This window comes from Coenobita brevimanus, chromosome 107 (assembly GCF_032717465.1).
Source record: "Coenobita brevimanus isolate Jiangsu-jjx chromosome 107, ASM3271746v2, whole genome shotgun sequence".
Classification (NCBI taxonomy): Eukaryota; Metazoa; Arthropoda; class Malacostraca; order Decapoda; family Coenobitidae; genus Coenobita; species Coenobita brevimanus.
The window spans coordinates 27,691,813-27,714,214 of NC_137060.1; the positions used below are offsets into that span (position 1 = coordinate 27,691,813).

General features: G+C 44.2%; 1 protein-coding gene across 1 annotated transcript; it reads left to right on the forward strand.

Moving 5' to 3' along the window:
- The first annotated feature begins 6,020 nt into the window (after nucleotides 1-6,020).
- Nucleotides 6,021-20,592, forward strand: LOC145416763 (uncharacterized). Its single transcript, XM_080285686.1, has 9 exons — nucleotides 6,021-6,541; nucleotides 13,107-13,500; nucleotides 13,608-13,731; nucleotides 14,805-15,087; nucleotides 16,172-16,285; nucleotides 19,337-19,577; nucleotides 19,890-19,933; nucleotides 20,087-20,281; nucleotides 20,522-20,592. Exons 1-9 carry the CDS (start codon nucleotides 6,340-6,342, stop codon nucleotides 20,590-20,592), a joined length of 1,668 nt encoding a protein of 555 aa, XP_080141812.1. The 5' UTR covers nucleotides 6,021-6,339.
- The last annotated feature ends 1,810 nt before the right edge of the window (nucleotides 20,593-22,402 follow it).

Genomic DNA, 22,402 nt, shown 5'->3' on the forward strand with positions numbered 1-22,402 from the left:
TCTCTCCCTTGTATCTCCTAACTCAACAGTTCAACTAGGGACCTGTATATAAACTGACCATTGTGGGCTATATTCAAGGGGAAGAATGGGACTTAGCAAAAACAGACCGTCTGCCTGAATGGCTCATGTAGTAGATTGGCATTACTCCAAACCTCTGTCATCTTCAGTACTCACCAAACTGTGCTATTTCATCATCTGTGTGGAGGGTATGGTGGTAGGGGAGGGAAACTTGTACTGAAGTCATCACATCGTTGGTAGGCAAAAGATCACATTTTTGAAACACAACCACCTCCACCACCATCAGGAACTTGGGAAAAGACAGGGTTGCGTTGTATGAAGGTTTTCATTTCACTATGTCTACAATTTGAATCATCCATAGCCACAAACATCCACCTTATTTATATTCGCAAATAAAACACATCGTCATCCAGTCAACTCTGCTGTCATCGTTATCTACTCCCAATTGGTCATCCACACCCTCTTGGCCATCCACCTCCACTTGGCCATCCACACCCACTTGGTCATCCAACTCACTTGGCCATCCACACCCACTTGTCCATCCACACCCATTTCGCCCACTTGGTCATCCATAGATACTTGGCCATTTACTTCGCAAGCTTACCAGCAGTCTAACCGTACGCAGCATTGCTCAAACGGTAGAGAAACTTAGCAAGATTATAATGACAGACTGGATAAAAATTTATTAAAACCGCTGCAAGCAGGTGGTCATTTGCAATTTAAAATCTTTTGTACGCATTTGACTATTTACTATCGCCTTTTAAGTGTGCACATATAAGATAATCTAATTTTAAAAACTGACTAAAACTCCGGAAAGATATATGGAAAATTTAGCTGCAGTGTTTCGAGCTAATGGCGAGGCTATACTGACAAAATGTAAGGATCCCCACTGCAGCTGTTCCCGGATGTGTGTATATAGTCATTGGTTCACAGGGTCACTCTCGATACTGTCCTGAATCTGAGTGACACAAGAATCACACAGAAAGGTTCTAAAAGCTCAGAGATTTGCTTCAGTAGATTAGAATCCTTTAAGCTGAAAGATGATAGGCTATAGCTTCAACCTTTCACACTGTTTAACGAAAATCGCAGGTGGTTGAAAGGACAGTATACTGTAGATAAAACATAGTACTGAAGGGAATTGATGGACTCTAACTCACTCCAGAAATTCTCCCAGAAGAAGAATAGTAGGACTGAAGCAAGAACAGAACATATGGGATGTCAGCATACTAAAAATTTGAGGCCTCAGTTAAGCAGTATACTCACGAACTTACAAGACAGATATGTAGCACTATCTTGTAAAGTGTTAGTAAGACAGACCTTTCGGGATAAACCATTAAATTGTCAGAAGTGTTAGTGGCATGGAGAAAACTATAGCTCATTTATTCTAACCGTGCAGGTATCCCTAACACCGTTCAAATCATGTGATGGCCATGTGAAGTCAGATTAGAGGGGCAGTTTGACTATCAACCAAGGAGATTCATTCCTAACTCATAACTCAGAGGTTCATCATATTTTATTAGCGTTGTTTGAGTGGCTCAGCCCCTTCAGATGAAAAGAAGCTATATGAGTTGGAAAATATGTGGTCACTGTTTCGATCCCAGCTGTTGAAGGAAACTGTCTGTGAATCTAACTCGGTATCACCATGTTTATTGTTCTTTCATACGTCCCACCTGACGTAAATACATCCCGATATCACTCTCTGCTACCGTTACCCGTTACTAATACTTCTAAATTTAATACATGGCTGACTGTGGCCAAATGGTGAAGAAAACTGTGTGCATTGAAATCCAACATGACAGAGGTGAGAGGTTCATTTTGTGGACTTCTGCTTCTGAAATAGAGGGACAGGGTGAGAGCGGGAGGGAGAAGGAGGAAAGAGGGGAGCGATAGAGGAGAGGAAGGAGAGAAGGATAGGGGGAAGAAAGAAAAGAGTAGTAGTAATAGTAGTAGTAGTAGTAGTAGTAGTAGTAGTAGCAGCAGCAGCAGCCGCAGTAGTAGTAGTATTTAGTATGTAGGAGGAGGAGGAGGAGGAGGAGAGGAAGAAGAGGAGGAGGAGGAGGAGGAGAAGAAGAAGATGAATACGAAGAAGAAGACGAAGAAAAAGGTAATGATGATGATAATGATGATTATGATTCCGAAGAAGATGATGATGATTCTAAAGTGGAAGAAGGTGGTGATGATGATGATGATGATGATGATGATGATTATATTGATGATGATGATGATTCTGACGAAGAATAAGAAAAAGAAGAGGGTGGAGATGATGATGATGATGATGATGATGATGATGATGAAAAAAGAAGAGGAAGAAAGAAAGAAAAAAGAAGAAAACTCCTAAGGATTACCGTCTTTATATTGCATCATCATCATCCGGACCTCCTTTCCCACAGGGTGAGGAGTAGCAACGTCCAGACGGCCTAAGGTTGTCCAAAAACAATGGGCCACGTTTCCATTCACTCATCATTCAAGCCCCCGGAATCCTGGCTCTATCTGATACACTAATCATTAAAGCAGACATTCTATCTGTCTATCTATTGCCAGACGCCTCAATCCCGTTTGGGGTGGCCACAAACAAATCGCCTCCAAGTCGCCCTGTCCCCTGCCATTTCACTGCCCTGCTCCCAACTCACACCCCCCTCTCTCGTATACCTCTCCACCCCATCCCTCCATCTCATCCTCGGCCTCCCCCTCCATCTACCCCTCTCCACCTCACTCACATACACTTTCTTCGTCAGTCTTTCACCCTCCATCCTCTCCACATGGCCAAACCACCTCAGTGTGTTCCTCATAACGCTTCCTATCACATCCACATCCACACCACAACGCTCCTTTATATCCTCATTCGTCAGCCTCTCTCCATGTGACTCCACAGGCTCCTCTTAAGTAACTCATTTCCACTGCTCTCACTCTTGGCTTGTGTCCTTCCAACAACGTCCAAGCTTCACTTCCATACGTTAGAGTTGGTATCACAATACTGTCATATAGTAACTTTTTCACTTCCATGCTCACTTCCCTGTTTCTTATCACTGCTTTCAAAGAACCAGCAACCTTTCTTCCCTGCTGTACCCTTTCAAGCACTTCACCCTCCAAACCTCCATCCTTACTCATCACACTACCCAAGTACTTAAACGTACTCACAATTTCCAATTCCTCACCATCCAACCTCGTTGTACATTCACTGACTTCACCTCTCTCAAAGACCATCACTTTACTCTTCCCTACATTCACCTTTAGATTCCGTTTCTTACACACTCTCCCAAACTCATCCACCAAACCTTGCAGCTCCCCTTCGTCTTCATTCAACAACACAGTATCATCTGCAAACAACAGTACAGGGAGTTTCCAAACACTATCCTCTCTCACCAGGGCCACTCCAACATCCACTACCCTACCTTGTACCTCTTTTATTACCCCATCCATGTACAGATTGAACAACCATGGAGACAACCAAACAGACATTCAATTTCTTTAAATCCAAATCTCCCCTCAGACTACGACAGGCAACCATTAAATTTACAGCACAGGTCCCTATTTCATTTGTAAGTGTGGATATAATGAAGTAAAGACGAACTTGCCCAAAGACCTCATGACAAGTTCCAGAAGTGAACCAGGGACGTATCGGTTGCGATCCTAGTGTGTTTTTAAAAGAGAGAGAGAGAGAGAGAGAGAGAGAGAGAGAGAGAGAGAGAGAGGAGGGGCATGGAGGAAGAGCAGGGAGGGAGGGAAGGGGAGAGCTAACGATATAAGTCTTCAAGTATCAATATTTCTCTCTCTCTCTCTCTCTCTCTCTCTCTCTCTCTCTCTCTCTCTCTCTCTCTCTCTCTCTCTCTCTCTCTCCACCCAGCACTACCACTGGGGACCTGGGTGTAACGTCGACTGCTGAGGGATCCTGTTTTGGGCTATAACAGGGACTCAGCAAAAACTGATTGTCTGCCGTAATTACAACCATTTCACGACGATGACTTGTTTTATTTTCTTTGCTTCTTCTTCTTCATCATCATTATCATCATCATCATCATCATCATCATTTTCATCTTCTTCTTCGTCATCATCTTTATCTTCATCATCATCATCATCATCTTCATCTTCTCCTTATTCATCATCATCATCATCATCATCATCATCATTTCTTCTTCTTCTTCTTCTTCTTTTCCTTCTTCTTCATTATCATCATCACCATCTTCTTCCTCTTCTTCTTTCTTCTTCTTCCCTTATTTAGTCTTCTCTATCGGAAACAACCTTGAAAGGACCATTAGGCTAAGTTTATTGCTGTTTGCTTTCCTTTGCACTCCTTCACCTCCCCTTATTCTCCCTCCCCTCCCTCTCGTATACTCCCCTACTCCCCCTCTATACACCCCGTTCCCCACCAAACTCCTTCCCTTCCTCTTATACACTCTCCCACTCCCCCTTTCCCTCCCCACCCAGACCTCATCCCATCCCTCTCATTCACTCCCTCACTTCCCCTCCTCACCCCCTTTCCTTCCATACCCACCCACAACCCCCTACCCTTTTTTCTCCTAAATGTTCCCCCCCCTGTCCTTCCCCCCCTCTTCAACATACCCCCTCCCTTTCTCTCATGTTCTATGCACCTCCCCCTCCCTGCTCTCCTATTTCATTCCCCCTCCTTCCTCTTACATTCTCCCCAGCTTTCCTCTCCCTCCCTTCCCCATCACTGACTCCACCTACTGTCTAAGCCCCTCCCTCAAATCTCTCTACGCCCCTCCCTCCTTCCCACTTAGCGCCTCCCTCAATCCCTCTAAGCCCCGCCCTTCTTTTTTTCAAGCCCCGCCCTGCAACGCCAATATTCTCGTCCCAGTCAGCTTTTCCTTAACATTATATATCCTTTTATATGTTAGCTAACCCCCCACCCCCCAAAAAAAAAAATGAATAAACAAAATTGTGCCACATTCAAAAAGGAATTATACCCATACTCAGAACAGCATAAATGATACACGTAAAAATAATAAGCAGTGATGTAGCCAGAGCAGTTATTGTATGGATTTTGAACAGTGGTATTGGCTATCCCTGCAGTATAGCCTACCGGTACTTGGCCACCCCAAATTTTCCGGGGAATACCTGAACACCACCCATCCATATGAGTTCTCCATGGACCATCCCTTGACTATCCCATTTTTAACATTCAAGTTACCCTCTTGATAACAAGGTTCAAAAATGCTCAATATATCGCTGAAAGAAAGGTCATGCAAAGCATTCTAAGCACACGAGAATACTATCCCTTCTCTTTAAGTCCCTCCCTCCTCCTTTGAAGCCCAACCTCCCAATTTTCAAAGCTCCTCCCTCCGTTCCCCGAAGCTCCTCCCTTTCCGTTAAACTCCGCCCATTCCTCCTTCGTCTCTGCCTCCCTCCTTATCTCCCTCTGTCTCTCCCTTCCTCCGTCTCTCCTTCCCTCATTCTCCCTCCCTCTGTCTCTCCCCTCCTACCGTGCATCAAAACTCCTCCCTCCCACGCTCCTCCCTACCATCGAAGCCCCGCCCCTTTCCTCCTCCCTCCGTCTCTCTCTCCCTCCTACACTTCTGCATTCGTCTCAAGTTTGACCTCCTGTCGTGCTTGACCTCCGGTGCTGCTCTGACCTCCAGTTTGAGACCTCGTGAAATGGTGACCTCAAATTTGAACTATCGTGCTGCCTTGACCTTAAATTTGACCTCCATTTAATCTCTCATGAACTGGTAACCTAAGATTTGAACTCTCGTGCTGATCTGACCTATGTTTATTCTCTCGTCAAGCAATTACCTCTACTTTGACCTCCCATGCTGTTATAACCTTTAACCTTCATAAAGTGGGGACCTCATACCTGACCTTGTGCTGATGCGACCTCAAGTGAAGCTGTGACGTCAAGTTTACCATCCCGTGCTGTTGTAATCTATGACCTCCGTTTGACCTAGTGAAACTGTGACCGCCAGCTTAACATGAAGTGGTGAATTTAGTTCTGGCCTGGTGCAGCGGTAGGCTATCTTCAAGTTTGTCCTCTCGTAATACTGTGACTCCTGTTTACCCCACAAGAATGTTTTGACTTAAAGAGAGTCTGTCCTAAGGTAAATAAAATCGTTCATTAATAGCAAGTATATTATCTAGGAGACGTCACCGTACTGAATGAGATAATCCCACGAGGCTGTCACCACAACTGACCTCCCTTGATATTTGATTATATGACCTATTACGAAAGTTGGTTCTCAAGACTATCTCGAAACGGGAGAGATATTTAATTATTTGCAATGCTGGAAGCAGTGAATAAACTCCGGAACATCACAAAGCTACAAGTAAAGTATAATTAATAGCTAAAAAGTAAAAAAAAAAAATAAAATGGATGATAAAATGCTCGAAGGCGGAGGGAGCAGCACCAGCGCAGGCGGATACCACGAGGCCAATCTCCGAGGCGGGCTGAGGGCGGGCGTGGGCGTAGGTGTGGGCATGGGCGGGTACTCCATCAACGGCCTGCTGACGCCCACCACACAGGGAGATCAGGGACCATCCATACTGCACAACCTCACGCCCATCAAATATGGTAAGATCCACTGATGGATGGGGTAGGATACAGTATGACAGGTTGGATGAGGTGAAGTGGTGTAATGGCGGGGTTGGGTGGGGTGGCAGGAAGTAGAACAGATCGGTGGGGTAGGGTAGAATGTAAAATATGGGGTGCGGTGAAGTGGGGTAATGTCTTGGTTGATTGGGGTGGTATGGAGTAAAACTGATGGATGGGGTAGGGTAGTGTGACAGGCTGGACGGGGGTGAAGTGGAGTAATGGCGGGGTTGGGTGGCTTGGTAGGGAATAAAACTGATAGGTGGGGTTGAGTGCGACAGGATGGGTGGGGTGAAGTGGGGTAATGACTTGGTTAACTGGGATGGTATGGGGCAAAACTGATACGTGAGGTTTATTGCTATGGATCCGGATTGTTATGGAGAGTCGGTGGATCATAGGCAAGCACATCCAGGCTGCAACTTCAAGAACCTGAATTTGTTTATCTGAATGGACAGATTTTTGGAGATAATTCACCCCCTCGCTCCTCCTTCCCCCTTTTTTCCATGTTCGCTCAGCATTTCATTTACGGATCTGCTTATAAATTCAACTGCTGAGTGTCTTTTTGTAGAGGAGGGCTGGGCTTTTAAAAACTTGATTGTCTGCCTTAATGACTTTCTTGCAGTCCATAGGCATTTATCCTAAGCCTTCCACGTTGGATTCTGTAATGTCGGGGGCCATACCTTTGTACATGAAAGCGTAGCTGATCTTCATATATTTTGATGATCATTTGTATATCACTTTTGAATATAGAATGTGGTTAGCCAGCATGATTCATTTATAGTCAACAACGAGGTGCAGAGGCAAAGCATCTTACTGCCGTGTTTCATTAATAAAATTACAGTTTTAAAGATATATATAGGGTCTCCATATTCGCAATGACGCATAAAAGCACACCACCTTCATTCATATTGCGATTCTTTTGGGTCTTGAAATAATGGCAGTTTATTTGAACGCTCATTTAATTTTGTTTTAATGGTGAATTAGGCATCTTCTCCCGAGTCACTATACGGAGTTTTGACTAATTTATTGAGTTGTATAAAAGGCACCAGTATAAGCATGGAGTAAATTGCAGATGTAGACTGATGGCAAAAATTTCACTCTCCCTTTAGTTAAATGTATCCTAGGCTTAAAAAACGCTAATGAAGGCAAGAACTTCTTTCTACTCATCTCATACTCTTTCTTTTCTTAGTGTCCTTAATATCCATTGCATCAGGAGACACAATATTCTGATTTTTCTTCAGACATTATGAATACATTTATTTTCATGAGATGTAATTATACTATAGGTGGAATGCCTCGTAACATTTTGGGGGGGGAACTTATTCTGGATTTACTTTTTTATATCCTCGCTTTTCTCTCTCTCTCTCTCTCTCTCTCTCTCTCTCTCTCTCTCTCTCTCTCTCTCTCTCTCTCTCTTTTATTTCCATACTCTTTTTTTCACGTTTTCTAAGTGTCGTCTCTAAAGTCATTGAATTATATTTGGCCGCCATGTCCTACCTGCAGAGCAAGTTTCATAAAAACAACATGAGCTTTCCTTGTTGTTTTTGGTGTAAAATTCCATATTTAGTAGGTTAGGTATAGGCATTGTATAATATGCGTTGTTTAATATATAAATAGAGGTGAGTATTTTGCATTAACAATAATGTCATAGACGAAATGTTTGTCACTTCCGGCGCATGGGAAGCTGGGCGAACACTGCAGAGATATAATTTGCTAACTCTGCCTGACACACTTTGCAGCTCTTAAAATGTAGCAAGCTAGGATAATCTGGGAACTAACTCTCAAGAGGTAACCAGCCAGGACAGTTAGTAAGGTAGGTGTTTCAAGCCTGTACCAAACCATACGTGCTCCCTATGTGTCAACAAGTGGGTTAGTGGAGGGTTGGTGCCCCTGTAAAACAACTAACTCAGTGTCAAATGGCCACCCTTTGCGGGATTGTGGTGTCTGGCAATAGATAGACAGATAGACTAGAGAAGAGTGGTAACAGTATGGCAGGCATTAGGAAATAGGGCAGCTGTACCTTACAACCAAAGAAGACTAAGCCAATTTGTTTGAAGGCCATTACAATATCGAGTCGCGTCATCCATTATCGTGATACGTCTTTCGTGTCTGAAGCAGTTAAAAAAAAAGGGGGGGGGAGTGACTGATTGGAGGGGCGGGGTTCCATAGCACCCATAGAACCCCCCCCCCTCCAAGGATCTGTTATTGTGGTTTATCAGCAATTTTCTTGTTTTTTTATAGATTTCTTTCTTCACATTTTCTTTCTTTTCTTCTTGCATAGAAATCCAAGTGTGTGTTGCCTCCTTTATCTTTGTAAATATTTCTCTTCTTCACCATATTCACTTGTCTCGTATTTTTTATTCTTCTTTTCCCTACTTTTTTTTTTCTGCTTCCCTTTTAGTATATTTTTCATTTGTAGAGCAACATCCTATTATGGGAGGAGACGGCGTATCAGTGTTCAGTTTTAAGTCTTCTCTGTTCATCTCTTCCATTCTTAGTTGTTCTCTGATCTGCTTCACCTTGCCTTCTTGTCCATATTTCTTTCTCCTTTCCCTACGGTCTTTTCTTTGATCTCTTAGAACAGCCCATTCAGTCAGTCACACCTTAATGTTTTTCGGACGCAGGGTGATTCTCTCCTCTAGACTTCAGCGATGCTCATATTACGATCCTCACAATCCTGCATTTGTCTAGTTTTATTTATTTATTTATTTATTTTTTGCCTACGTGTAATCCCTTCCGTTCGCACATTTTTTTCCGTTTCTGCTTTTCCCCTCCTCTTTCTTTTTTTACTATCTTTTTCACCTTTTTTTTTTCTTTCTTTTCTTATCTCCTTTTTTCCCGTCTTACTTTCCCCCCATTTTTTCATTATTTTCTTTTTCCACTTTTTCTTCCCTTTATCCGTTTTCTTTCTTTCTCATCTTTTCCTTCGTCTTATTTTTCCTGTATTACATCATTTTTTTCCACGCCTTTCGTCTGTATGTCTTTTCTTGATTTCCCTTTTCTTCATTTTTTCTTTCTCCCCTTCACCGTGTCTTTCCTATACATACTTTCTGTTCTCCACGTTTTCTTCTCTGTCTTTTTACTTCCTCGTTTTCTTCTTTATTCCCCTTTTTCTTTCTCCCCACCCCCATGTCCTGCCAACATAGAAGGAGAATGAGTTTGAGTTTCTAATTTTATTTTTCGTGTTTCTGTTTCTGTATTGCACTATTTTTCTCCAGTTTTTTCTTCTCTATGTCTCTATTTCCCTTTTCTTCTTTCATTATACCTCCTTTTTGTTTTTTCTTTTCTCGCCACCACCACGTCCTGCCAGCGAAGGAGGATAAAGCGTCTGAGTTTGTTTCTCACTTTTTTTCACGTCTTACACTGTAATTATCTCTCCACTTTTCTTCCTCGGTATCTCTTTTCTTTATTTCTTTTTCCTTCATTAATCCCTCTTTTTTCTCGTCTTACACTATTTCTCTCCACTTTTTTCATCTGTATCTCTTCTTATTACATTTTTCTTCATTATTCCCTTCTTCTTCTTTCTCGCCACCACCGCGTCCTGCCAGCAAAGGAGATTGCGTCTGAGTGTCCTCCTTTCTCATCTTTTTTCTCATCCTACCCTATTTCTCTTCACTTTTTTTCGTCTGTATCTCTTTTCCTTATATCTTTTTTCTTTTCTTTATTTCTTCATTATTCCCCCCTTTTTCCTTCTCGCCACCACCACGTCCTACCAGCAAAGAAGGAGAAGGCGTCTGAGTTTTGGTTGCCGCGGCGTTGCGTCTTATATACGGGGCAAGACTCACTAAATCGTTTACCCTAACTCAATGACCGTTATTAGGCTAACTTAGTTACTCGGCCACCCTCCTCCTCCTCCCCTCCCCCCTCCCTCCCTCCTCCAGCCTCCCTCCACTCTCTTTCTCCCTACCTTACCTCCCCTCACTCTCTCTCACTACCTCCCTTCTTTCCTCAGTGGTACGATGGGAATTGTGGTACGATGGGAATTTTCATTTTCAATTTCTCGTTTTAAAATTTTTCCCTTCGATATATTATTCACTTTTTCATTTACGTGTGCTTTTTATTTTTAAGGATGTTAAAAGTGTTTTGTTTAACCTCTTCAACATGGGGACGTCATTAACATATTTCCGGTTGGTGCAAGTATGTGTGTGTGCGTGTGTGTGTGTGTGTGTGTGTTTAATATTTTGCCTGCTGCTCTTTTGGTTGCATGGTTACCGTCTCTCCTCACACAGGCACCAGGGGATATGCATAAACAATGAACCCCACATCTGAATTACAACAACAGTCACTCACGATTCCACTTTTCGTATCGTTTTTGTCTCTTCCCAAAGTTGGCGTGTCGAAACTTCCAGATAAAAAGGTGAGTTAACAGTAGAACATTTGGAGAGAAGATCGGTGTGCGCAATTCCATCTCTGTCAAAAAAAATGCGAGATTCATGGCTTTTGTATACGATCGTGACTGCAGCTGTATTTCTCTCTCTCTCTCTCTCTCTCTCTCTCACACACACACACACACACACACACACACACACACATACACACACACACACGCACACACACAGCCCAGATATCATTCTCTGTTATATAAGAACGTAGGATCCGATGCACACAAAACCATAAATCAAGATGGAGGGGAAAAAATGGCACGATTTCATCCTTTTGGCTTCTGTGATAATATGCGGAACAAATTTAGCAGCGGGAAAGTGGATGTTAGGTAAGTCACACGGACAGTCCCCTACCCTTGCTACTGGCGCCTGGCATTGTGTTGTGCTGTGATTATTCTCTTCAGCTCGATGGTATAATTCTTAGTTTATTTTTCCTTCCACCTGTCTGTTTTGATCAGAGTAGGAGAGGCCTTTTGAGCTAGGGGAGTTAGATGGGGCTTTCATGATCCCTTCCCTACAAGATGTCTCGAGTGGGCTAAAGAAAAGTGTCTAGAGGTAATGAAGAATAAAAAATAAAACAGGGAAACAGAAAAAGGTGTCGCCGGTTTCAAAGGGTTAATACTTCTCTAGGGTGTGTGATTATTATTATTATTATCATCATTATTATTGTTATTATTATTATTCTGTCTATCTATCTATCTATTGCCAGACGCCTCAATCCCGTTTGGGGTGGCCACAAACAAATCGCCTCCAAGTCGCCCTGTCCCCCGCCATTTCACTGCCCTGCTCCCAACTCACACCCCCCTCTCTCATATACCTCTCCACCCCATCCCTCCATCTCATCCTCGGCCTCCCCCTCCCTCTTCCCCCCTCCACCCCACTCACATACACTCTCTTCGTCAGTCTTTCACCCTCCATCCTCTCCACATGGCCAAACCACCTCAGTGTATTCCTCATAACGCTTCCTATCACATCCACATCCACACCACAACGCTCCTTTATATCCTCATTCGTCAGCCTGTCTCTCCACGTGACTCCACAGGCTCCTCTTAAATAACTCATTTCCACTGCTCTCACTCTTGACTTGTGTCCTTCCAAAAATGTCCAAGCTTCACTTCCGTACGTTAGAGTTGGTATCACAATACTGTCATGTAGTAACTTTTTCACTTCCATGCTCACTTTCGTTTCTTATCACTGCTTTCAAGGAACCAGCAACCTTTCTTCCCTGCTGTACCCTTTCAAGCACTTCACCCTCCAAACCTCCATCCTTACTCATCACACTACCCAAATACTTAAACGTACTCACATTTTCCAATTCCTCACCATCCAACCTCGCTGTACATTCACTAACTTCACCTCTCTCAAAGACCATCACTTTACTCTTCCCTACATTCACCTTTAGGTTCCGTTTCTTACACACTCTCTCAAACTCATCCACCAAGCCTTGCAACTCCCCTTCGTCTTCACTCAACAACACAGTATCATCTGCAAACAACAGTACAGGGAGTGTCCAAACACTATCCTCTCTCACCAGGGCCACTCCAACATCCACTACCCTACCTTGTACCTCTTTTATTACCCCATCCATGTACAGATTGAACAGCCATGGAGACATGACACATCCCTGTTTCAAACCAACTTTCAAAGGGAAAAATTCACTTAGTTCACCATCCACACGCACTGCAGCCTTCGCACCATCGTACATACTCTTCACAGCATTCAGCAACTTCCCATCTACTCCATATATTCTTAACACTTTCCACAATCCTTGTCTATCCACCCTGTCATATGCTTTCTTCAAATCCATGAAAGCCGCATACAACTTCTTTCCCTTCTCTAGAAACTTTTCCACTAAAGATCTAAGAATGAATATCTGATCTACACAACCTCTTCCCTTCCTAAAGCCTCCCTGTTCTTCTCCAACTAATTTCTCTGTTCTTTCTTTAACTCTGTCTATAAATATCCTACCATACACTTTTCCTATTATACTAAGAAGACAAATGCCCCTATGATTACCACATACTTCTTTTTCCCCTTTTCCTTTGTACAAGGGAATAATTATACCTGACTTCCAATCCTCCGGGACTCTATTATTGTTGTTGTTGTTGTTGTTGTTGTTGTTGTTATGATCATTACCTACTGTACATTACTTTTTTTTTCACCAGGTTACTCAGACTGCAGTGGTGTGGGTGGGGGCGGCACCATGACCACGCCCACCGGCATCTCCATCACCCTGGGCACCCCTTTACCCGCCCATCCACACCCCCACCACCCCCACCCACACCCACACCCGCACCCCCACTCACACCCACACCACGCCCTCAACACCCCGCCTCACCACCACCCTCACCCCCACCACCACCATCACCACCACCACCTCCCCCACCTCCAACACCACACTGCTCCTCTCTCCACCTCGTCCTCCTCTTCCTCCTCGTTCTCCCTCTCCTCCTCCTCCTCCCTGGCCTCCCCCTCCGCCCCCTCCTCGCCCTCGCCCACGCCCATCTCCTTCACCAGCCTCACAGCGGGCGCCCTCAAGAGAAAACAACGGCGCTACAGGTAGGTCACGTCTGTGTGTATTTTATTCCTGTTACCACCACTACAGTACGTCTCTCTCTCTCTCTCTCTCTCTCTCTCTCTCTCTCTCACCCGTGTCTCTCCCTCAGGACAACCTTCAGCAACTTTCAACTGGAGGAACTGGAGCGCGCCTTCCACCGCACTCACTACCCCGACGTGTTCTTCAGGGAGGAGTTGGCCCTCAGGATTGACCTCACCGAAGCCAGGGTGCAGGTCAGGTCACACACACACACACACACACACACACACACACACACACACACAAGTTCATTTAATTCTTACGCAAGGTTATGATATACAGGGAGACGAAATTGGAAACACTCACGAGAAAGTTTGCCCCCTTGTTTTAAATTCTCAGTCGACGTAATGACCAGCCCTCAAGCGTATGTTAAATGCATATAAAAAAGAGTGTATGATTATTCTGTGGGATGGAGCTGAGATTTTGAAAGGAATTAATGATGCGTGATGGCGTTCGTGGACCATTGCATTTAGCGGTCTATAAATATACCCTTTTTACTCTTACCTGGCCTAAAACTGCCATCCATCCACACTGACTACTAAATTGTAACTAGAGATTAGCACTAAAATATGGTGCTGGTAAAAGAGAAGTGCGATGGAGATGATAATTATTGAGTCATTAATTGTCGCATTCACCGTTGACCTAAGTTGCGAAATGCCAAAATCTGGACCAAGTTAAGGTAAAAGAACTATAGTCACGCCATTATGCCTTCCTATCCTTCTCTCTAGATAGCATCATTGCTATTCACCCCATCTATTATTGGGAGGCAGGGTTTTGATGATGATGAGGAGGAGGAGGATGAAGATGATGGTGATAAATTTCAGATACTGTGGGCCATCTTGCGTTTGTGCATTATCACTCGAAGTTATGATCAAAGAGTGAAAAGTGTAAACGTAGGGGGTAGGGTTGCAAGAAAGAGATCAAAAATAACCTGGGACGAGGTCATAGAGTGTGACCTCAGGGATAAAAGACTGTATATGAAGGCTACCAAAGATCGAGCAGCGTGGAGAGCCGCCATTAGGTGACCAAGACCGATGCATGCAAGCATTTTGAAGCCTTTATAAACGATACAACTATACCAAACATGACATACTCTAAATACAGTACTATCATATATATTCCTTACTTCCTCTACACTGCCTGCACACTTAACACGTTTTGGCATATAAATAATTAAAGATAATATCGGACTATTTCATAAACCCGATAGCATTCCTAGCGGTGAGAGGTTTATATGAATATTATTCCCATAATTTTCTTCGCTCAGGTGTGGTTTCAAAATAGACGAGCGAAATGGCGGAAGCAGGAGAAGTTGGCCATCAAGCAGCAGGAGGCGGCGGCGGCGGCAGCGGCAGCGGCGGCGGTTGCAGCGGCAGGGGGACTCCACGGCCACCACCACCAGCAACAGCAGCAGCAGGAACAGCAACAACAACAGCAGCAACAGCAGGGAGGGAGTGGGGGTGTGCAGCAGGGTGGGGAGATGGGCGTGTCGCTGTCCACAAACGTGCCTCAGGACCATCTCGTTTTGGCGCCACTCGCTCCATTGACTGGTACGTTGGTTATCTTCCAGGACCAGGATTTACAGACTTACTATCATTTACAATGCGTGACTGCGATACGTTTTGCACGACGAACAAGGAGAGGATAGTCCTCAGTCTTGCCATCTTAGTTGCGAGAGGGAATGTTATTTTTGCGTTTGTTTGTGAACTGGGCGCGTGGGACCGGGTTGACAGACATAAAATCAATTGCCTTTGTACATACCTGTGATTTATTTTTCAGGGAAGAACAACATAGCATTTGTCTAACTCGGGAAGGAGTGGAATCAATGCTACACCATTTTGTTTTTTCCAGGAAGAACAAAGGAAGTATCTAGGACAGAGAAACTGAGTTGATAGTATCGGACTTAACATTCTTTTACTCTTAAAGCTTCAGCCTGCCATCTAAAAGCGGGAACTTCCTCTCCTCTTCTCTCCTTTTCTTGTCCTTCCTGGGAAACGTATTTTAGTTACGATACTATAACACTACACTGTATTACACTATACTTCACTACACTGCACTGCGCTACAGTGATGAGTAGAGGAATCCCTTTTGAATTAGAGGATGGTACGCATCACTTATACGGGTTCTGCACTTGTTCCGATCTGAGAGAGAGAGAGAGAGAGAGAGAGAGAGAGAGAGAGAGAGAGAGAGAGAGAATATAATATCAATGAAGCAGTAAAGAATAAATCAATTTTATGTGTATGTCTGTCTCTTCTTTCTCTTTCTCCGTCTGCTTGCCTGTCTGTCTGTCTGTCTAATCACCCGGGATAGAGGTAGTTAGTAATTATCCTCCACTAACCCCTTCAGCACGATGACGCCTTCTAATTTCATCCTGGCTGCTACACACCAACTCTTCACTCCCTTTCCTTCCAACATCAGGACCGTATAGAAGGCTCCGTAACACCACTTCCTTCGCGATTCATCTTATTTATTTATTTATTTTTTGCTCTAACATTCTCTTGCCAGTTGGGTTATTATGTGAAAAATAAATCGCCCATGAAGAGAAGCCACGAAACCTCCAATGCCTCTAACAATAGCACCCCTTAACTCTCGCTTCGTTTTTGTCTTTAGAACCTCACCCCGTTTTCTTTGCAGGTGTGACCACGCCCCCTGAGGTGACGTCATCCTCGGTGGCCACGCCCATCCCGCCTGTCTCGCCCCCGCCAGGCCCCGCCCACCAGCAGACGCCCACAAACACGCTTTCATTCGGTGGGTGGAATAAAAAAAATCTATCTGTCTACCTTTCGATGTTATTATTATAGATTTTTTCTGATATCTGTTTTCATTTTTGCCACAATGTCCAGTTTTTGAATATACTTTTTATGTTGTTTTTTATGTTTTATCGAAGCTCCGGGTAGATACATGAATAAAAAAGGGGGAGGGGGTCGTTCATCTACATTTAAGTGTTTATGATATTCACAGTGGATGATTATTCGATTCTTTTTTACTGGTGGTGTGCTTGGTGTAGATAAAACATATATCACACACACACACACACACACACACACACACACACACATAGCCCGAGACCTAACAAGTGTAGTCTTACTGGGCTTCCCTCCCTCTGTTCAACTACGCACACACACACACACACACACACACACACACACACACACACACACACACACACACACATGTACACGCGATGAGAGAAGTACACACACAGGTAAATTCAGTCACTTAGTCCTTCACGAAAAATAAGGAAAAAAGAACATGTCCTCAACTTTGGTGTATAATAATAGGCATAGACGAAACCTTCAGTTTTACGTCGCGAGCGTTAGAGGTACACATAACACAGAATTGTCTAAACAGGGTGTACTCTCTCTCTCCTTGGGGGTGTACGGAGCCTTAGCAGGGGTGTTATGAACGGTTCCAAGGATGCAACAGTACTTTACACTCTGCTTAGAAAGTTAGCGTCTGATCATCTGTATTTTTATATTTATTTTTATCATTCTTTTTTAGTTTTGTCTTTTGAGGTTAACACAGTACTTTGCTAGGTACGTCAGAGTTGGCAGGTGTCATGTATTTCAGCCTGGGACAACTGAAAACCTGAACAATAATGAAGTGTTGATAGTAAGACTGAAGGATGTATTATTTGATAGGGAAAGAATGGTTGTTATTATTGTTCTGGCCCCAGGCTTTGTAACACCTCTTCCTTAGCGAATTATTATTATTATTATTTTTTTTTTTGCACTAACATTTTTTGTATGTTGGGGTATATTGACTACGTAAACTTAGTAGCCCGCAGGCTGGAGTTGCCCCTCTTCCTAGTCCACCATCCCCGCTTCGCGGATAGGGAGGAAGTAGAGCTGGAAAAAAAATACTAGAGTTACCCCGACTATGAGAGGGTTAATGAAGACAATATTGACGCTTTCAGTCTCCCATGACACACCGAAATGAGTAAAGCGTTTCCTCAGTTAAAAACCATCAATGACAGGGTTGATGATTTTGCAACCCCACCACCCGAAAACTGTGCTTAAAAGCCAGTTCTAACTTCCTACAGCTCGAGAGGGAGGCTGATGGGGGACACTGCGGTTCCTTACTCCTTTGATTCGTGTCTCTAGAAAGATTAGAGCCTGGGTCAGATCTCCTATCCCATTTGAAATTGGTAAACTGAGAGATGATGGTTACGATGATGATGATGATGATGATGATGATGATACTCCTCCTCTTCTTCCTTCTCCTCCTCCTCCTACTACTTCATTAATGCTACTACTACTAATGATAATAATAATAATAATAATAGGAATGACTAAGTGAAATGTAGCGTATTATCCCCAAGACTTTTATATCTACGAATTTAGTTCATCATTAACCCATTAGCGCCAAGGGTTCCTGTGTGGGGGGATTTTGCTGGAAGTGTTGCCTACTTAGCGTACCGCCCTCCACCTATCAGCTCATGGTCGCGAAGCTCATAGGTCCGTACCCTGGAGTTCTCCCTCTTTATCAGGTTTTCAAAATGCCTAGTTCCGCCCTTTTTTGACGAAACAAGGAACTATCGGGCTGAACACAGGTACAGTTGGCAACAATAACGCTCCATTTTTTAGAACATCCATGAAACTTTTACATAACATTCTAAAAATACTGATTGTCTCTAAATCTTGCGTCATCTTTTTCTTTTTTTCTTTTTTTATGTGCATTTACCATAAGAAAGCATTTTACTTCGGAACTTGCACACAGTGATGTGATTTTTTTAAAACCTAATATTATGTCCGAAATTGCCAATTGTGCCCTGATTTCCAATTTTCAGTCATGTTTCACGTGCGATATTGCCCTTTATACTCTGATTTACATTGCTCCTCCAAACCCTGGTCCGAAACTGCGCGTTGTACTTCGATTTACAAATCTCAGTCAATATACGTTCAAAATTTCGCGATGGGTTCTAGTGACGTTGCCTGGTTTCGACGGATGGGGGGGAGGCCGAGGAGGGGCCAAGCCCTGTTTTGGGGGACCCGGTGCTAGACATTGTCCACAAATTAAATAATCCCAAATATCAAATAGGGGGCCAGCGAGGGGTCCAAGGGTCTGGTTTGGGGGGCTCGGGACCTCCAGTCTCCCCCGTAGCTGTGGCACCGTTGTACTCTGATTTACAGTTTTCAATCAAAACCTGCATTCCCTCATCTCTAGTCCAATCAAACGCCGTGGCAAGATTACCTCCTCAGCCAATCAGCAGCTCGTATGGGGTTTAAGCGGGAACCAATGAGCTCGCGGGGTATCGGTCACGTGATCCTCCTGGCAGAGTCACGGCTCGCTAATTAATAGACGCCGTAATACAATTAGTGGGGCAGACATCAAACGCTCGGCTGGATCCTCCTATACGTTACCCGATCCCACGTAGGAATCTGAACCCTTTAATTAAGAGACTTCGCGCTTGAAGTATTTAGGACCTTCTTTTTTTTGCGGTGAGAGATTTTAGAGGTATACTCGTACTGGTCTTGATAGATAGTGAGGCCTGGAGGGTTTGGTGTGTGAAAGTATTCAGTTTTGTAGAGCGTATTTGTCTGTTTCATTAGTTTCCTTTGTTGGAAATCTGTAGCTCATTCACCATATTATACATTTTGTCTTAATATTCATACTAATGGCATTTGTTCTTTCAATTATCAGTCCTGTTTTATTTCATTAATTTAAATCCTTCACGTAGATATAGGTCCCTTGATACCTGCTTCTTTTTTTTTGTAATACACCTGCAACTGACCTTGTTCTGGTCTTCATGTTAAACGACGGTCTTAACTGTTATCTCTCCCCCCCCCCCCTTTACAGGGTCATCGCCCCCTAGCGTGTACTTGGGCATGGAGTGGACATCCCCTTTCCCATCCTCCCTTTCAACGCCCCCACCCCCTACCACCCCCACGCCCACGCCTACGCCTGCCTCGTCGCCGCCCTCGCCCTCGCCCGTCCTCGCTCCGCCCTACTACCTGTCAGTGCGGCCACCAGATCTGGACCCTCAGGAGGATGAAAAACCGCCCATCTTGAGTTTTGCACCATCATTCGTCCTGCCTTCGTCTGCTCTCTCTTTCACACACAGCTCCCTCTCTCTCACACCCAGTTCTCTTTCTCTCACACCCAGTTCTCTTTCTCTCACACCTAGTTCCCTCTCACTTACCCCTACCTCACTGTCTATCACACCTTCTTCTCTGTCTCTCACACCTGCTTCTCTCTCCGTTACTCCTAGTTCTGTGTCTCTTACTCCTGCCTCTGTGTCTCCCATTCCCTCTTCTCACCCTCTTACTGCCTCAAGTCTCTCTCTCACTCCATCCTCTCCCTCTCTTACTTCCTCTACTCCCTCCCTCATTTCCTCCTCACTCTCTCATAGCCCTTCTTCTCTACCTCTTCCTTCCTCTTCCTTGTCTCTCACTCCTTCCTTGTCTCTTACTTCTTCCTCTCTTTCTATCACTCCCTCCTCTCTCACTTCCTCTTCTGTCCTCTTCACCACTCCTTCCTCTTCATCTTTCGTGTCGTCGTCATCATCATCACAAACAACCGCCACCACCATCGTCTCACCCACTCCTGCTTCTTCTGTGTCTCTAACATCCACTACACTCCCTCTCACTCCCACTACTCTTTCTCTAACTCCCACCACTCTCTCTCTCACTCCTCCAACTTCCACCACCCTCTCTCTCACACCCACTTCTTTGACTCCCACTACGCTGTCTCCCACTTCACCTAGTCTCTCCTTCACTCCCCTCTCTCTGTCTCTAACCCCCACCACCCCCTCTCTCACTCCCAGTTCTCTCCCTCTGACTCCAACTTCTCTTCCTGTCACTTCCACTACTCTCTCTGTCACCTCTTATTCTATCACTATCCCCACCACGGCTCTCTCTCTAACCGCTTGCTCTAACTTTACCGCTGCCTCTCTTTCTCTCACGCACACTTCTCTCTCTTTAACTCCCTCTACTCTCCCTCTAACTCCCTCTACTCTCTCCTCTGCTCTCTCTGCCTCTCCCTCCTCTCTCTCGCAAATAAGACCTAGGGTTAGAGATCAGAGTTCCGCGTTTCTCAATCTTACGTCCGACTAGAGAGAGAGAGAGAGAGAGATGAATAGACAGATGGACAAATAGATAGAGAGAAAGGGAGATGGATAGACAGATAGATACATACATTGATACATAGATAGACAGATAGATAGATAGAGAGATAGAGAGAGTAGAAACAAAACAACAAGAGAAAAGCGAAAAAAACATGACTTACAAGCAGAAAGAGAGAGAGAGAGAGAGAGAGAGAGAGAGAGAGAGAGAGAGAGAGAGAGAGAGAGAGAGAGAGATGGATAGAGAGATAGATAGATACACAGATAGATAGACAGATAGAGAGAGGCTATAGGAACAAAATGGAATGTGACAAAAGCGAAAAAAAAACATGACATACAAGCAGAGAGAGAGAGAGAGAGAGAGAGAGAGAGAGAGGGAGGGAGGATCCGGCAGCTGACAGGCTTCGGGAACACGGCCACACAAGACTCAATTTAAAACCTCATTACATTTTCCACGGCGGGGAAGTCTTAGGAAACACTAGCCCGCTTCTCCAGACTCTCTCTCTCTCTTTCCTCCAGCTTTCCTCCCTCCCTCCAACTTTCTTCCCTCTTTTCTTCCAGTTCTCCTCCTCCCTCCAACTTTCTTCCCTCGTTTTCTCCAGATTTCCTTCCTCCCTCGTTTCCTCCAGTTTTCCTCCCTTCCTCCAACTTTCCTCCCTCGTTTCCTCCAGTTTTCCTCCCTCCCTCCAACTTTCTTCCCTCGCTTTTTCCAGTTTTCCTTCCTCCCTCCAACTTTCTTCCCCCTTTTCTTTGAGTTTTTCTCCCTCCCTCCAGCTTTCTTCCCTCTTTTCTTCTAGTTTTCCTTCGAGTTACTTCCCTCCTCTCTCCCATTTTCTTCCTTTCCTCCCTTTTTCCACCGATTTTCTCTGATTTTCCCCATTTCACTTTGCATTTTCTTCCTTTTCCCTCCAATTTGCCCGTGATTTTCCTCCTTCTCTCCTCTTCCTATCTTCCTGCTTTCCTCCAGTTTCTCTCCCTCTTTCCTCCTCCTTCCCACGGCAGGAAAGTCTTAGGAAACACTACCCATCTCCCTGAGACTCCTTTCCTTCGAGTTTCCTCTCTCTCTCTCATTTCTTCGTCTCTCCTGGCTTGTTCCGATTTTGCTAATTCCCCCCCCCCTCTCTCTCTCTCTCTCTCTCTCTCTCTCTCTCATTTCAATAGTATATAATATACTGTATATTTCCTGCCCGTCATTTAATACCTTGCTTCTCCTTTCGCTTCTCTCTTTTATTTGTATTATCGATCAGTATTTATCGGTGGTGACGGAAGATTGTAAAATATTTATGTAAATGTATTGATAGTCGAAAAAAAATATTTGTGTGGCACCTCAATGGCAAAAAAAAAAAAAAAAAAAAAAATCTTAATGTTTTGAGGTATATATCTTAATGTCTTGTCTGTCTGACGTTGCATCATGTGAGTGGTGGTTTTTAATTGACTTCATCGTAGCGCTGGGATTAAACAGCCCTAGTGAAATGACACGACATTCTTTCAGTTCAACAGTCTAACTAATTCTCAGTACACCATCCAGTCTTACAGATACTTTAATTCCATCTTACGTACTTTGGATAACTTTCGTACTCTACCTTCCGGTCCTTATACTGTATTCTGCTGTCTTCCACAATGCACTTAAATAAGACGGTAAAATCCAGACCCATGTTGCCGCTGATAAATGTAGGGACCGGGGGCTAGGCTGCTATAGTCCAGATTAAGATTAGGTGAGTAGCCGTCCCTGGTCAAATATTCTCTAGGCGATTGGATGTGCTCAGACATGACTCACCCCGATTGCCGCTAATAAAATACAT